This window comes from Octodon degus, unplaced genomic scaffold (assembly GCF_000260255.1).
Source record: "Octodon degus isolate 3935 unplaced genomic scaffold, OctDeg1.0 scaffold00084, whole genome shotgun sequence".
In the NCBI taxonomy this organism is placed as follows: domain Eukaryota; kingdom Metazoa; phylum Chordata; class Mammalia; order Rodentia; family Octodontidae; genus Octodon; species Octodon degus.
In genome coordinates this window covers 10,772,428-10,787,962 of record NW_004524660.1, presented here as the reverse complement: position 1 = coordinate 10,787,962, position 15,535 = coordinate 10,772,428, and the positions used below count along the sequence as shown (strand labels likewise).

The following is a 15,535-nucleotide window of genomic DNA, read 5'->3' as shown; positions in this document are numbered from 1 at the left end:
GAGCCTGAGCATCTCTGTGGACCAGGTGCATCAACAATAAGTGTTCAAGGAAAGGTGACTTTAGGAACTGTTTACATGGTGCTCGGGGCAAGTTTAAAGTCACATGGGAATGACATCTGGGAGCATTTTTTCGGTGGGAAACTTTCTTGTAAAGAATGTAGGTAATTTTTTACTTGATTCTCAGCAACATATAAAGTATACAGAAATTGGTAACAACATACACCACAAAATCCATGAGTCTACTTAATCAACATGCACCACACGGATGGCTAGAGTTTATTTTATTTATCGGATACGGACTACCAAGAGGCAAGGCTGGAGAGAGCAGGTAATTTACAGGTCCACTTTTAGTGAGGTCCCAAGTTATTCTTTCCAAGACTGCATTAAAACACTCCAGTATAAAAAAAAAAGTGAACCATACTGAACGCACAGCGCCCTCACAGTCAGAACCGCAACCGTGGTCACTCACTCTCAGCTGCGCAAGCTCGAGACGGTCCAGGCACACTGCAGACAGATGAGGCGTGCAACGACCTCAATGAGAAGGACGAACACGGGGTCTGGCGAGGTACTCCTGCCACAGTGGCAAAGCAGGGACAAAACACAGGCATCAAGTGGGACACAGACCCTAACCCACCTACGAAGGTGGGCACTCGTAACAGAGAACTGATAAGGGCCCTGAGGAATTCCTCCGCCGAGACTCAGCATATTTTCCTGTAACTGGAATTTAATCATGATGCATAGTATCGCAGATCTTCTGTGGACAGAAAAGTTCTCAAGGCAAGCATGCAGAATCCATGAGCTACACTAGGCTTTAGGAATAAAGATGCTTTGATGTGAAGGATTTTAACTTCTGCTACTCCCACTTAATCATTTTCTTTCAAAAGTTATTTTATGTTTTTTAAACAACATACTTTATGTAAAATATAAAAATAAAGATACATTCTCAAGGTCAGATTCAGTGACAAAGCATGGCTGTGCATTTACTCCTTGCCACATCATTAGGCTGCACATAAAACCGCAAGGCTGCGGATGTTTGGTGACCCGTGCAGTATGCTCACGAAGCTCAGGTAAACAACCAGATGTCCCTTAGAGCCTATCCTGGTTACAACAGACTTCTCTACAAAAGTCAAAGCACCTACCACGACGGCTGCATCTAACCGTGCTGTGCAGTGAATCGGGTCAGGACACGTACAAGCCAGGAGCTAAGCACAGCTTTCCTGGGCTTCACGTGTGGCGACACCGCTCCGTCCCAGGGCTTCTCCCTGCACAGCAAGCTGTTGCTAAGGGGGCATTTCAGGCTGAAATTCGGATAGTCCCTCTCAGTGAGAAAGCTAAAAAAGCCCTCTCTGGAGTTTCCAATCCTGCAAATGGCGTGCTCTCAGTCCTCAAGCTAAACGCCAGGAATCAATGAATCGCTGAACAGCCTCAGGCTGCAAACAATAAAACTGCTGACTACAGAGACAGGCAACCTTGAGTGACCACATTTTGTGCGAAGACCTGTGTAGAGAAAACTGGCTTTGCTGCTCTTGAGGTGATTGTGACTTTTACATCTTAGAAGGGCTGCATGTCTTTCTATTGTAGAGACTTCTGGACTAGATAAAAGTTCACAATGTTGCTTAAAAACAAAAATACATAGCCTGGAGAAGCTATCCAAATACTTAGCCGTCTGCAGGTTTTCTTTTCCTTTCACATTTTACTTTTGTGGTTGGCATAGGGAAAACCAAACTGGGAAATCATAATGTTGGAGTATTTTAACGGCATGTTGTCGTAGATTTTAACAAGCTTATTTATACAGTAAGATCGCTGCAGGAAGTGCTCGGCTCGATGCCACATTCCGGAATAGCCGCTGTTGGTTTCTTTCTCGGAATTGACCATGTGTACAGGTTTCACAAACAGCCCCGAGGCCTTCCCAGTGTGCCTAGCAACGATAAAATTCATGGCGATGTCGTCACAGTTTTGGGTTTCGTCTATTAAAGCATGGATGGCTGCGGGCTGGTTCTGGAAGAGCTCGAGATAGCTGCTGCTGAAGAACGCAGCCCCGACCAGCACCAGGGAGTACTGGTCTCCACTGCCAAAGCCCGGCGTCTGCAGTTCAAATCCTCCGTAGCTATAAATACCTGACGACGTAGAGACATGCTTTCTCGGCACAAATCCTACGATTTGGTCAGGAAATTGCTGGAGAGAGGGAAAAGGAAATTAAGTGTGGCATTTCTTTAAACTGGCAGTAAAAAAGGACATTAAGTACAGAAAAAATGAAACTGATTTGTCAACTTTTCCTTACTACTCATTTCTAATCTTAATTTCATCTAATTCCAGACAACTTCATAAATCTGTATCCTAACTTTACAAGTCAAATTCCATAAGCCAACTCTCAGAAAGAAAAAAAAGCTCTAACCTCCCACAAATTCCCCTAATTTTAACATCATCTGACCCTAACAAATTCCAGCCACTGAAAGGTCTTGTCCTTCACAGCTTGCTGTGAGAAGCTGTTTGCAGACGCTACTTACTGTAGGCGATACGGTGCAATGTGGTCATTTGGAAACCTTGTTCCAGACTCTATGGCATATATAAAATTAGAGTTCTCTCTCTATAATTTTACTGTTTTTCCATATTGATTTTAATGTTTCTGCACGTTACTAGTGACTTTAAACATTACAAGCACTTTTATATTTCTATCCTTTTTAGATTGGGTATTTCCTTTTAAAAATAGAAACAAATGCAAAAATTGTAAATTATATACAATTGGTTCAAGCAATTTGGTTTGCAAACAGAAGTGTTTGGCAACATTTTATTTTTGTTTGCAAACTCTGAATCAGGTGACAAACACAATCACAGCCACCTTTTCCACACAAACCCAGACGTGGCAATCTTTTCCAAAATTGCAGAACAGATTTTAAGTTTGTGAACCAAGACATCGCTGTACATGCATGTAAATATAAATGTGTCAAGATTGTTGAGGTAAAGATAGTAGCAAAATTTCACAATATTAATGTGAGACTAAAATAAAACCCAAGCGAGCAAACAGAAGGAAAACCCTGCAGCACGGAGCACTCAGATCATCCCTGTGATGCTTCCTTTCGCTCACGCATCCAGCAGCCTCCACGGGCAGCACGCACACTCAGCCAGCAGGGCGAGTTAAGTCTCATTTCAAGGAACTCACAGTCCAGGGAAGGTATGGGGCACACACGGGAACAAAGGGACAATGTGAGAAAGCTGCCCATGTAGCGGGCATCTGAAGGGCGCGGAGGACGGAGCGACAGCTGTCTGTTGGAGGAACGGGCGAGGTCAGGAAGCAGCACCATGCCACGTGGACAGCGGCAGGCGCTCCCAGAGGGCCAGGGAGGAAAGGGAAGCGACAAAGGCGGCAGGGACGGCACATGCAGACGTGAGGACAGACGCAGCTCGGCTTGCTGGCTTCCCGCAGAGCGCTGCATACGCCAGGCGCTGCTCACGCGCCCCGGGAGCCAGCTGACCTCGAGCAACAGATCCCAACTGTTTCCGGTAATTTTACGAGTAAAACCTAATGTCATATTTACACCTCTTTATTTATTTTTTTTAATTTGCGGAACCAGGGATTGAACTCAGATCCTTGCACTTGCCAGGGAAGTGCTTATTCTTTTGAGCCATCTCCCCGGCCCCATATTTACACCTCTTGAATGACGGTTGACTAGCACTGCTTTAATTAGCCATAGTCTTCATAGTCTGCCTTCCACCATCTTTCCTTTTTGAGTAAACAGCTTTTTTAATCTTTCACAGAACTCTCACAGCTGAAGTATAATATATTAGAACTCTCTACCTGAGAAGCTTTAATTTACAGGACTTGAAAAACTGCTGTGGCCACTCACCCCAAATACCCGATGCTGTTATATCCCAAGTTGCTAATGAAGCACAGTTATTCGGTGCAAATCAGGCTGCGCGTTGGGTAGCACAGTGTCTAACCGTGTTACAGGGCCTCAGACTACCTGTATGCGGTTCTGGGTTCAGGGGATGGTGCTGCACTTCAGGAAAGCCAGGCAGGGCTAATCCACCTCCAACCACAGGGCAAGGGAGCAAGGAGGCGCTGCCTGTCCGAGCCAGGACCAGGGAAAGGCAAGGGCAGCCTGCGCGCGCCGCAACGGCACACGCAGTCACCACCGCAGGACCTGTACACGACAGGCTCAGAACCAGGACGACGTTTTGCAGCGGCGATAAAAACACGTATCTTACCTGAGATGCCTGCCTGCGGTCTGAGTAAAGAGCACCGTGTTCTAGTTTTGGCTTCTCAGATCGTTTCCCCATTGTTCTCTAGAAGGTAGCTCCAGTTCTCCTTCCCAGTAGCCACAGCTTGTGTCTGGCTGTCCCCTCAAGCCTCAAGCGCTCATGGCGGGCAGGCTTTTTGGAGGTGGCTGAATCTAGAGGTTGTGACTGGCTCGCTGTCTAGTGCGGGGACTGGCAGAGCGAGCGACTGCTGCTCCAGCGCAGGCAGCCCGCGCAGAAGGGCGGGAGAGGTCCTCGCTCTGCTCTCGCTGCTTCGGGCTCTCCTCGGCGCCCACAAGCTGCTGCCCCTCTGCCACACCACCTGGCTTCAAGCCAGCTGACTACGGAGAGCCCCTCAGCAAACTGTGGGCATAAATAAACCTTTCCTTCTTTAAGGCTGGGTGTTGGATATTGTCTCAGCAATGAGAGAAAAGTAACCAACGTAACAGTACAGTAAAATGTTAATTAAATGTGGTTAAATTATAACTTTAAGGTTGGTTTAGGAAATCCTGACTACCCTATAATAATTTCAGCTATCTTATCGATAAATAACAAAGTGCAATGGCTTGAGTAACGCCTTGGTTAGGCCACACTGGCCTGAATAAGTACTAGACAAAACTGCACAGCGGTTTCATGAAGAATGTAGCAACGTTACCTGCCAAACCGAGAAAGCAAAAACAAGGTCCTGGGCACTAATGAGTGTGTCATCATCTACCATCAGCACCGCTGAAAGGAAACGAGAAAGATCATGTTGAACAGCTTGCACAGGAAAATAAAAGTAGGTGGGGCGCAGTGGTGTCTACAGAGACTGTAAGTACAGTTCCTGCCCAACTAGTAAGTAAGAAATGTACTGGACAGATTTGTCTAGCAGCAAAAACCTTTCTGAATTATAATTGGTTTTATAACCGCTCAAGGGGACACAATCAAGCAAGTGTCATCCATCATCCTGGAAACAAATGATTCTATAAATAAATAAGTTTCTTTTAAGCCAATTACAACCTCAAGAAACTTAGAAACGGAGACAGTAACACAATAATGTAGTAAGCTAAGTGATGCCTCAGTATACCCTATAACGCAATGGTATTTTGATTATAGACAGCACTTCTTTTTGCAGTATCAGTATCTTTGTTATTGTAAGATCTATGTCATTTTCTCTCCAGTAAACTGCACTATCAGACCTCAGGAACTGCTCCTGTAAGCTTTCAAAGCATGTTCTTATGATTAACTTTCCTGTTTGCCTTGAGAGTGAAGACAAACAGCCCAAAATCCACACGCCCCTCCAGTTCCAAAGACGCGCCGAACCTGTGGCCTCACACACAGGCTCCACTCACCGCTGGTCTCCACTTCAGGGAAGGCCTGGAGACGATTCCTCATTCTGTTTGCCACTTGCTGTTTGAAGAGCACAGGGACAGGGTGAGGCCCTAGAGAATTCCACAGCTCGTCTGGTCCCTTCTCGCCAACGTTGTTCCATACCACAATCACTTTGTGCAGATGTGGCACCGCCTGGTAGTGATTTAACAGCCTCAGTAAGAGATCCGTTCTGTTGTACGTCTGCATGATGAGAGTAAAAGAATCCGGAGCGGTCTTGCCCTGGGATTTCATCTCCCTTCGCAAAGTGAGCATCTTGTCTTCTTTGATATTGGGAAGTAAATTGGTCAAGGCCCCAGCTACCAGGAGCAACACGAGGACGGCCACCAATGAGAAACGGAGCACCCGGACCCCCATCACTCTCCCAGGCAGTCTGCAGACGGGGCAATGCCTGGAACAGAGATGGGCACAGAATTCAGAATGCTAACACTCGTGCCAACCGTGCATTTTTAGGTTGTTTCTCTGGAGAAAAGTCAGTCTCAGATCAGGTCATTCAAATGCACTTGTCCTGTACCCACTGAAAGGTGATCTGGCCTAAGTGACAAAGGCACAGCGTAACACTCCTCTCCCTTTGGCCCTGCTTGTACAGTTGTGTGCAAACAATCTTGTATGCATCAAGTAAGAATTAAGCATTCTCAAGCTTGGCCTTATTTCATCACTGGTAATTTAGATCTCAAATTACATCTAAAATGGTACTGTATCTCCCACAGTAATAATTTAACATTTGTGTTTTAGTAGCAGACTTTCCCCCACATAAAGTCACACACAGAGCTGTAACACACGAAGCAGACAACGATGGGAACAGCAGCAGCAGCAAGTACTTCTGTTGCATTTCTGACTTGCGCAGGCCTCGCACTGTTTCACAGATTATATTACAGCGCACTCGTGGCAGGCACCGGTCCAGCTTTTACAGACACAGCAGTGGAGCAGGATGAGGTGTGTGCCGCCAGTACCCGAGAGCTGGGGAGGTGGACACGCACATCTGAGTGACCACGTAGGGGAGTGCTTGTGCAGAGAACACGACTGTGAGGAAAATAAACCAGAACTAGGTGACAAGCGAGGGCCAGCCCAGGAAAGGCCTCGACCACCTCAGCAAGGACACAGATCCCATTCTCTGTGACACGGAAAGCCATTCAAAGGTTGCTTAGGACAACCCTGAGATTTTATTATTATTATTATTTTCATTGAACAGTTCAATTGTGCACAGAGGTTGAGTAATTTCTGCGAGATTACTAGTAAGGGACCTAGAACTTTTATCAGGAAAAGCCTGGCCGCAGAGCCCCAGCTGCTCATCCTGGCACTGTGGTGGGTACCGCTACTGGGACTGCAAACCAGGAGGGCACGGCCGGCCCGCCCTGAGCTCCCGAGGCTCCCCATGCACAGCCCAAACCCCGGGCCACGCGCCAGACACTCACTCCTCACTCCCCAGCCCCCAAGGGTCCCCACAGATGGCCACAGAACAGCAGCGAGTGAGTGAGGAGAGCTCATGGCTTGGATGTTCACAGGCCAAAATGCTTTTTTTCAATCAAACTTCTCAATTGTGTACGTGAGAAAAGGCCCAACCTTAAGGTAGCTGATGCAGCCCTAGGCCCGATTACTGGCTTCGACACAGCTGTACTTCCATGCCTGCAGACTCCTACCACAGCACCGTGGTCCTTCAGTGATTTGCTTTTCACTCTTGTGATCGGGGCTGCTGACTCCCGGTGCCTTCCCCCTCCACGAGCCTCCACGACCCTTACGGACACGCTCTTAGCTTTTACTTGGCAACTGCCGCATCCTGTCCACTTCAGCTATGCAGGGCTTCCATCTGACATGACTGTGGCCACCTTAAGCTGTGACGGCTACAATTCCACAGAGTACCATGAGCAGCTTTCTAGCATACTGCAAGTAGACAACACACACAGGGGTGTGTGGAGCCACGCAGCCAGGCACGTGCAGGTCCAGGAGGGGCTGCTGCAGGGAGGCAGGGAGGGGCACCATCCCAGAGCTCGTCCAGGCATGCCAAGCGCAGCAACCTTGGTCGCGGGCTTTCTAGAGTTCCAAAGCTTTCTCTCCTGGACTTTTTGTGCAGTTTCTTTATTTAAAAAAGCAATTTTGTGTTTCCTGGCCTGTCATGGCTTCACATGAATAAAACAAATTACTTCTGAAGGAACCTCGGCTCTATGATGATTACCTTTCAAGGATAGTAATTTAAAGCTTTAGAGCACATTATTCTCATTTGATGTACCCGCCTACTAAGACAACACATGTTAAAACAGTCAGAGACAGAATTAATCGTCTTGATTGTGACCTGAAAATCCTTCCAGCACTGAATCAAAAGCATCTCATAAGCATGTTTTCAGTTCTGCATAAAAACAGCCAGTTATAAACCACAAAGTAAACAGCATTCTGACGGCACATTAAAGTATGCTAGGAAAAAAAGAAAGTATACTAGAGCAAGATTACTGCACTGAGATGAGGAGGAGCAGAGGAATGTAAAACTTAGATGGAAGGGCTTCCAGTCTCGCAAGGGGACAATGATGTGCTGTGTCAGATTAGTCTAGAAAAGTAATGAAGATTAATTACCACAGCTTGCTGTAAATACACACTGCCACAGCCACTCAGGAGTGACTGCTCCAATTCTATCCATACTTTGAAGGAGTGTATTCCTTGAACACAGCGTGGAAATGCTCTCTTTCACATAGCTTCTAATCACCAACTTTACCTCTATCAGAAAGGTTTCCAGAAATATGAATCATTTATGTTTAAAACGGATCATAAATATTTAATTTGGTATGTATTTAATACAGCAGTGCAATACCATTAGGCAAACGTTCTGGCTTGCACGGAAAAGTGAAAGCAAGGACAGCAGAGTGTGGTGCATGCGATACACTGTCCCTCAGGAGTGAGGTCTAGAACTACAGCAGCTCCATCGCAAGTGACTTCAGCACAGTGGGAAAGTAAGAATGACGGATACATGGATTTTGTATGTGGACTTTAGGTTCACAGCTTTCATCTTTTCTTTCCTAGAGAATGAATCTAGTACCTAATTCATAGCTTTGAGCTATAAATGGAAGATACAGGAGCAATCTAGATGCTCTCCCTGGAGCACAGCAAAGTTGAGATATCTCCAACTACTACTAGAACTCAAGGGAAACACTGCTGGTGTCGAGCTGGTAGATGTCCAGGGTGCCCCTAACACCTACAGCACCTCAGGCAGCCCCTAAGTAAATGGCTACCTGGACTAGCACACCAGTAACAGCAAGGTGGAGAAAGCCTGCTCCACATGCTGGTTGCCTAAGACACATTTGAAGCCACACGCTGGCAGCCTCTGAAAACCCTACTGCCACTTGTTATTTGCGAATAGTAAGGAATAAAGCCACATCTTGAACTGCCTCAATATTTACGTTTCTCACTGTATGTGTTTAATACAAACTCGGAGGACTGCAGAGACCTCAGAGCGTTCCTAAGCCAACTTGCTTGGTTCACAGATGAGTCAGGGTCCAAGGACAGGGAGCTGCCTATGGTGATCCAGCTGCACAGGCCAATCAGCAGAAGAGCCAGGACAAGTCCCTGGACAGCTCAGCCCATGACTTTGTGCATGCTGTAGTAAATTCTCCAAGGATGCGGCAGAAAAGAAATATGGAATGTTGTTACTACAGTACCCGCAAGATAATCCAAAAATTAACACTTGGTATTTTGGGATATTTTACAGCTTTAAGAAGATTTTACCTATCATACAATTCATTCAGTTTAGTTGTTTTCAATATACTGAAGAGTTTCAGAAACATTATCACAATTTTAAACCTTTTTAACTCCCCCAAAATAAATCCAGACCCCTTGGCAGTCACTGCCCTTTCTACTATCTCCACCTACCACCCTCTACCCCACCCGAGTCAGGAATTCACTGTGTTTCCATGGCTGTGCCTGTTCAGCACACTACCTCGGAACAGAATCACAGAGTATACAACTACTGTATCTGGACTGCGGAGACAGCTCAGTGGCACAGGACCTGCCTGGTAAGCACAAGGTCTCGGCTTTGATCCCAGCACAAAAAAAAAAAATGGAGTATCCTTCTACTCTCAGGTCTGTGGCCAACCTACCCGATAGGCAAGAGATGTCTCAGATCTCTGGTTCTGTGCATCTTTCCATATATATTCTTCATCAAAGTATCTTTGGACATCCTTGTTTCAACAGAAGCTCTTGGGTAAAGGAGCCAACTTGCTGTGGGGGAGATGTCATCCTTTGCTAAGACAATGTTATCCTTGTGAAGACTTAGGGAATAACCTGAAACTTTATACATAATCAGATAGGCAGCATAATGTTTGAAATATAAAAAAAAGGTCTAACTTGGTTGATCAGTGAAAATTTGTTTTGGTTCCTAAAGTGACAAAACCACACTGTAGTGGTGGCCACCTCGGGTATGCACGCTGCAGCACGCGGTCAGCTCTAAAAGGTGCGCCATTACTGCTAGTATAGTAAGCCTTTTTTCCGCTGATTTTTTTTTTTTCCAAGTACAGGGGACTAAAGCTAGGACCTTCACACTGAGCCATAACCCCCAACCCTTTTTACTGAGACAGGCCTCACTAAATTGGCTCCCAGGGTGCTGGGACTCAGGTATGTCCTACCACAGCCGGCATCCATTAAATTTTGAGCAGCATAATCTAGAACTTGCTTACTTATAAAATACTGGGTGGCTAAAATAGTACATAAATGTTATTTTTCTTCACAAATATTTTCCAGATGCTGTATAATACTCTGGGAAGAGTGTCAGACTTAGGGATTTATCCATATCCAGAAAATTTGTTCTTTTCACTGTTATTTTAGAAATGCCATGTAGCTCTCCTCATTTTCCACCAGTTCTATCCTCATTGTCTTAAATGATGTTTTCGTACCATCTGGGATAATGTCATCCATCTCTTCTGCTTGCTGGATAAGTGGAGATACACTTGGTAATTGGGTATTGTATACAGAATTAAAGTCTGTCACTTTTAAAAAGCCTACTCTTGCCTTTACTATGTTTTTGAAATCTCGGCTCTTGAACCATACTGTTAAGGCATATTGAGAAATAGCTACATTTACGGCAGCGTCCTATCTGCACAGATGAATGCTACTGCGGCAGGTCACTTCTCAACACAAGCTGTGGGATGGTTTCCCACTGGTTACATTCCCTATCAGTCCTCCTGCCAGCAGCCTGGCTGAGCGAGACACATTTTCATGGTAAGTCAGGTTAGCCCCGTTTAGGGCGCTGCCAGTCACGTGTGCCCGTGTCCCCGCGTCGCGTCCCCACCCCCGTCACGTGCCCGTGCCCCACGGCGCGTCCCTCGGTCACGTGTGCCCGTGTCCCCGCGTCGCGCCCCCATCACGTGTGCCTGTGCCCCGCGGCGTGTCCCCTGGTCACGTGTGCCCATGTCCCCATGTCGCGTCCCCTGGTCACGTGTGCCCGTGTCCCCGCGGCGCATCCCCCGGTCACGTGTGCCCGTGTCCCCGCGGCGCATCCCCCGGTCACGTATGCCCGTGTCCCCGCGGCGTGTCGTCACGTGCCCGTGTGCCCGTGTCCCCGCATTGCGTCCCTCCGGCACGTGTGCCCGTGTCCCCGCGTCACATCCCCCCCGTCCCGTGTGCCCGTGTCCCCGTGGCGCGTCCCCCGTGTGCCTGTGTCCCTGCGTCGCGTCCCTGTCCCACCTCCCGCCCACATCACAGCTGCCCCTCAATCCTGGCATTTTCTGTTTTGTTTTCTTACACAAAGCACTCTGGTCTTTCTCAACACTGCTGCCAACTTACTCATCTATTTTACTGGCTTATGGGGAACCAGTTGTAAAATATTGTTAAAGCATCACCCTCCCCTTTCAGGCCAGCTATGTATCACTGAGATAATGAGGTCCTCTCCGTTTTCTAAGTACGCAAGAATGAACTAGGAGATGAAAGCTCTTTCCACGCGTGCAGCCTTCCTTCTGCGACTGCCAACTAACTGCAGCTACTGACGAGGGCGGTACCTGGGATGACCAATCCATAGGACATACGCCACGCATGGCCTGGCGCCTCAGAGGGCACGGATGACTTGTGAGAATCCAAGGACTCAGGGCATCCTCAGAAGAGAGTGAGGAATAGGAAAGCATTTGTAGCTTAGCACTGCACAGTGCAGCGCAAAATGAGCTTCAGAAATGGGTCAAAAAGAAACCAAGTACATCTGCAAATGTACTACTTTTATTCTAAGATATGGGAGGGGACTTTTCAGTGAATTGCTGTATTAGACACAAGAAAATGAGGGGGGCTGCTAGGCTACAGATGCTTAGAATGTTCCACAAAACCTTCTCTCTTTCACCCAGAATTGTTTTCAGCACCTTGCAAAACCCTTATCTGAAACAGATACCATATATATGAATTATGGCTTATGAATGATTTCAGATAGCAAATCGAAGATGGAAACAGTCCCAATTCATGTGTGCTTTCTTGCTGTTCTAGAGGAAGCTCACCATGCTCATGCTGGTCCTGGCAAGGGGTACTTACAGGTGCCCACCACACACCCAGCCTGGAAGGTGCAGTGAGTGGGCACACGGTGCCGGTCCTCACGGAGTGCAGCGCGTCACCCACACCGTCGGAGCGCTCCTTTCCTCACATTCGCAGTACATACCTCTCATCAGGTTCAGATTTAGGAAGGAAAATAATATATACCCAATCCACTTTGCAGAGAAGGAGCTAAGACAGACTACTACCTGAACTCCCTGAGCCGCAGGAAGACAGTGGGTCAGAACCAAATGCCTGACTTGCACTTGAGCCCCTTTGTGTCATCCCTGTCCTTTGCCTGGCTTCTATTTTTAACTTCATTTTAGCCTTTAAGAATTCTAAATTTATAGGTGTGAGAGCTGTACAGTTCATGCTTAGCATGTGGGAAGCCAAAAAACAAAAATACAAACCAACATCTGTATTGATTTCATTCTATAATCAGACTAGCATTCCAATGGATCCACACTGGAAGAAATGTTAACGCTATTTTCCCAGTTTTCACTCAAGTAAGGACTTTCATTTTCAAGGAACAAAACCACTCCTTTTTTTTTTTGGCCAGCTCAGCCCACCCTAAGGATGGGGCCGGAGCAGCATGTTCAACTGGGGGTTGAACTGTGGTCTCCTGCGCCTGCCTAAACTTGCCTACGCAGTTGCTACCTCACTGGCTCCTTCCTTCTTTCTTTCCTTTTTTTTTTTTTTTTTTTTTGAGATAGGGTCTTACTATGTAGTTCAGGCTGGCCTAGAATTGATTATGTAGCACACGCTGGCCTGGAACTTGGGACATAATCCCAAGGGCTGGGATTATGCCCAGACACGTGTCACCATGCCTGGCTAAAACATTTCTGTACAAATACTTTTTCTCAGATCTGAAACACTGCTATTTCACCCATCTTCTCAGCAGCATTATTTGCAATAGCTCAAAGGTAGAAGCTCTCTAAATGTCCACTGATAAATGGGTAATCCCCATTCAGAAATGTGGTACATGTGACTTGTTATGGTTAGTATCTAGGGGTCTCCCCAAAGCCTCAAGCGGATGCTGGGGCAGTCTTCTCAAGTCTGTGATTAATTCATGATCCAATGCTGGCATTACGGGTACTGGTGCTACACTCACCCTGGGGCGGATATCCCAATAGAAGGGAGGGAGAGAGGCTCGCCTCAGCGCAGTCCCTGCCTTTTCGCTATTTTCACCACTATGAACTGCTGTCCTCTGCCATGTGCCACTCTGCCTGGAGGAGCCAAGGATGGACTGAAGCCTCCACAAACTGTGTGCGAAACCACCCTTTCCTTCCTTAATTTTGGGTGTCAGGTATTCTGTTCCAGCAATGATAGAAAAGTAACTAAGACATTATTCAACTTTAAAAAGGAAGCGGGCCGGCCAAATAGCTCAGCAGATTAAAGTGCCTGCAAGTAGGTGCAGGGGCTGGGGTACAATCCCAGGGCCTGCCGTGCCTGCCCCATCCCCGGAAGCGCGCTGAGATGATAATTGAGACTGGGCATGGTGGCACAGCCTGTAAATCCCAGCTCTTGGGAGGCTGTAACCAGGTGGATCACTATAGTCTAAAATGAGACCCTGAACACCCTATCGACACTTCCCTAAAAAAATACTAAATAAATAAATAAAATAAAAAATAAAAAGGAAGAGAACTCTGACATCTGTGAAACTTGAGGACACTGGCAAATGAAAGAAGCTCAAAAGAAGAGGACAAGTAATACGTTAATATATGATTCCACTAATATGAGGTAGTAAGGACAACCAGATTCATAGAAACAGAAAAAGACTGGTTGCCAGGGGCAGGGGGGTAGAAGGAACTAAATTGTTGTTCGGTGGGTATGAGATTTCAGTTTTACAAGATGGAAACGTTTTAGAGATGAGTTTTAGATGACTATGTAAAAATTGTCGCTATTGAACCGTGCATTTAAAATGGTTGAGATGATAATTTGTTACATATATATTTCCACCCTTTTTAAAGCCAAAAATTATGCTACTTACCTCATTATGCTATTATTATTATTTTTAAAATAAGTAACTTCCTTTTGGATTCAGTGATTGACAGGAACAGGTCCTTGTGGCACTATGAAGAGAAATCAAAAAAGCTTTTTGTGATATTTTGTTTGTTCAGCAGGAAATTTTCAGAAACAGTGATTTCTATGCCACTGCCCACAGGCTTTGAACTGCTCGTACATCAGGAGTTGCTATTCTATATTTTAAGAATCACGTTTGGACAACTGCTATATGATGACCTCCTGGTTGATAATAACAATTTTGTTTTTCTCTTTCTCTTGGGGGGTCAAAAGCAGCATAAACTGATGCTGTCCCAACTATCTGCAAAACCAGAGTACATACACCATATAGCAAAGCCTCAGAACACATGCCCATTTTGCATCTGTATACAATTTCTAAATGTATGTGTATCTCCACCCACCGCTACAAAAGTTTTTCACCAGACGTTCACTGGACATCCAATTTGAAGCACACAAAAACCACTGGGTCTAAAGTAAGGCTACAGCGTAGTGCCAGGGTAGACTGCAGAGGGAGGCAGATGGCATCTTTCCCATTCTTGCTGACTACTGCTGGAAAGGGGCTTGTGGACCCCTGGCTGAAGACAAGCTTTTTGCCCCCAAATCTCTCCGCTTTCGATGGTGTCAATGAGACTTAATTTTAAGGGAGGGTCACTTGAATTCATTTAAACTATAGATAAACTCACTAACTCATTCCCTTCTCCCACATAGCTAACCATAAGCCCACTCAAGAGAAAACCAGGGTCATAAGATAAGAACAAAGAATTAGAACAACTTGCAGAATAGGGCAAACATTAAACCACACTATACCGCCCCATGACAGGCACGTGGTCAACAGTGTCTGGGAAATGTAAACCTTGTGGCAACTGTGACACTGCTGTAAAATTTTTGAAAACGAGAATGAATTAATGTGGTTACTATGGAAACCTGAGAAGTATATCACCGAGAGCAAAGTTCAGGCAAGCAATGGCATCTCATGGGTCCAGACTCGAGTGTCCAGGACATTGGTCACAGGCTGGCTCCCAACAAAAGCTTCCTAGTTCCTCCCTACTTGGTCTCTTTGTGGGGGCTTCGCTCTCTGTCATCTGCCACCACATTTTCATTACTCAGTCTTCAGTCATACGTCTGGGAAGTGTGGTTTTTAAATTTCCCCATAGAATATCACATTAGGTTATATTTAACCTAATGTGATAACTGACAATATAAGTACTCAAAAGAAGTATACAAAAAAAACCACACACAAAAAAAAGTATACATTTACAATTTTAAAATGTTCATCATTATATTCCATGATCTTACACATCCATGTCTACATACAATGGAACATATTACGACATGAAACTTTCAAGAGACTGACCACCTAAACAGAGCTGAAGAATCATTTTATCTTTCCTATGTCATATTCTTTATGACAGAAACCGGGGCC

The 15,535-nt window shown here is 45.9% G+C and overlaps 1 protein-coding gene across 2 annotated transcripts in view; it reads right to left on the bottom strand.

Moving 5' to 3' along the window:
- Positions 1 to 1,055: 1,055 nt before the first annotated feature.
- Extl2 (exostosin like glycosyltransferase 2) overlaps positions 1,056 to 15,535 on the bottom strand; it is a 16,194-nt gene continuing 1,714 nt past the window's right edge. Inside the window, exons 2-5 of one of the 2 annotated variants that reach the window (XM_023721734.1) lie at positions 14,081 to 14,162; positions 5,568 to 5,995; positions 4,892 to 4,962; positions 1,056 to 2,175 (exon numbers count right to left, since the gene is read on the bottom strand). In XM_023721734.1, the coding sequence (XP_023577502.1) occupies positions 1,687 to 2,175; positions 4,892 to 4,962; positions 5,568 to 5,995; positions 14,081 to 14,085 (993 nt within the window). In that variant the 5' untranslated portion in view covers positions 14,086 to 14,162 and the 3' untranslated portion in view covers positions 1,056 to 1,686. Of the gene's footprint in view, positions 2,176 to 4,891; positions 4,963 to 5,567; positions 5,996 to 9,686; positions 9,808 to 14,080; positions 14,163 to 15,535 lie in introns of those variants that run through there. The other variant, XM_004636972.3, reaches the window with a different exon arrangement.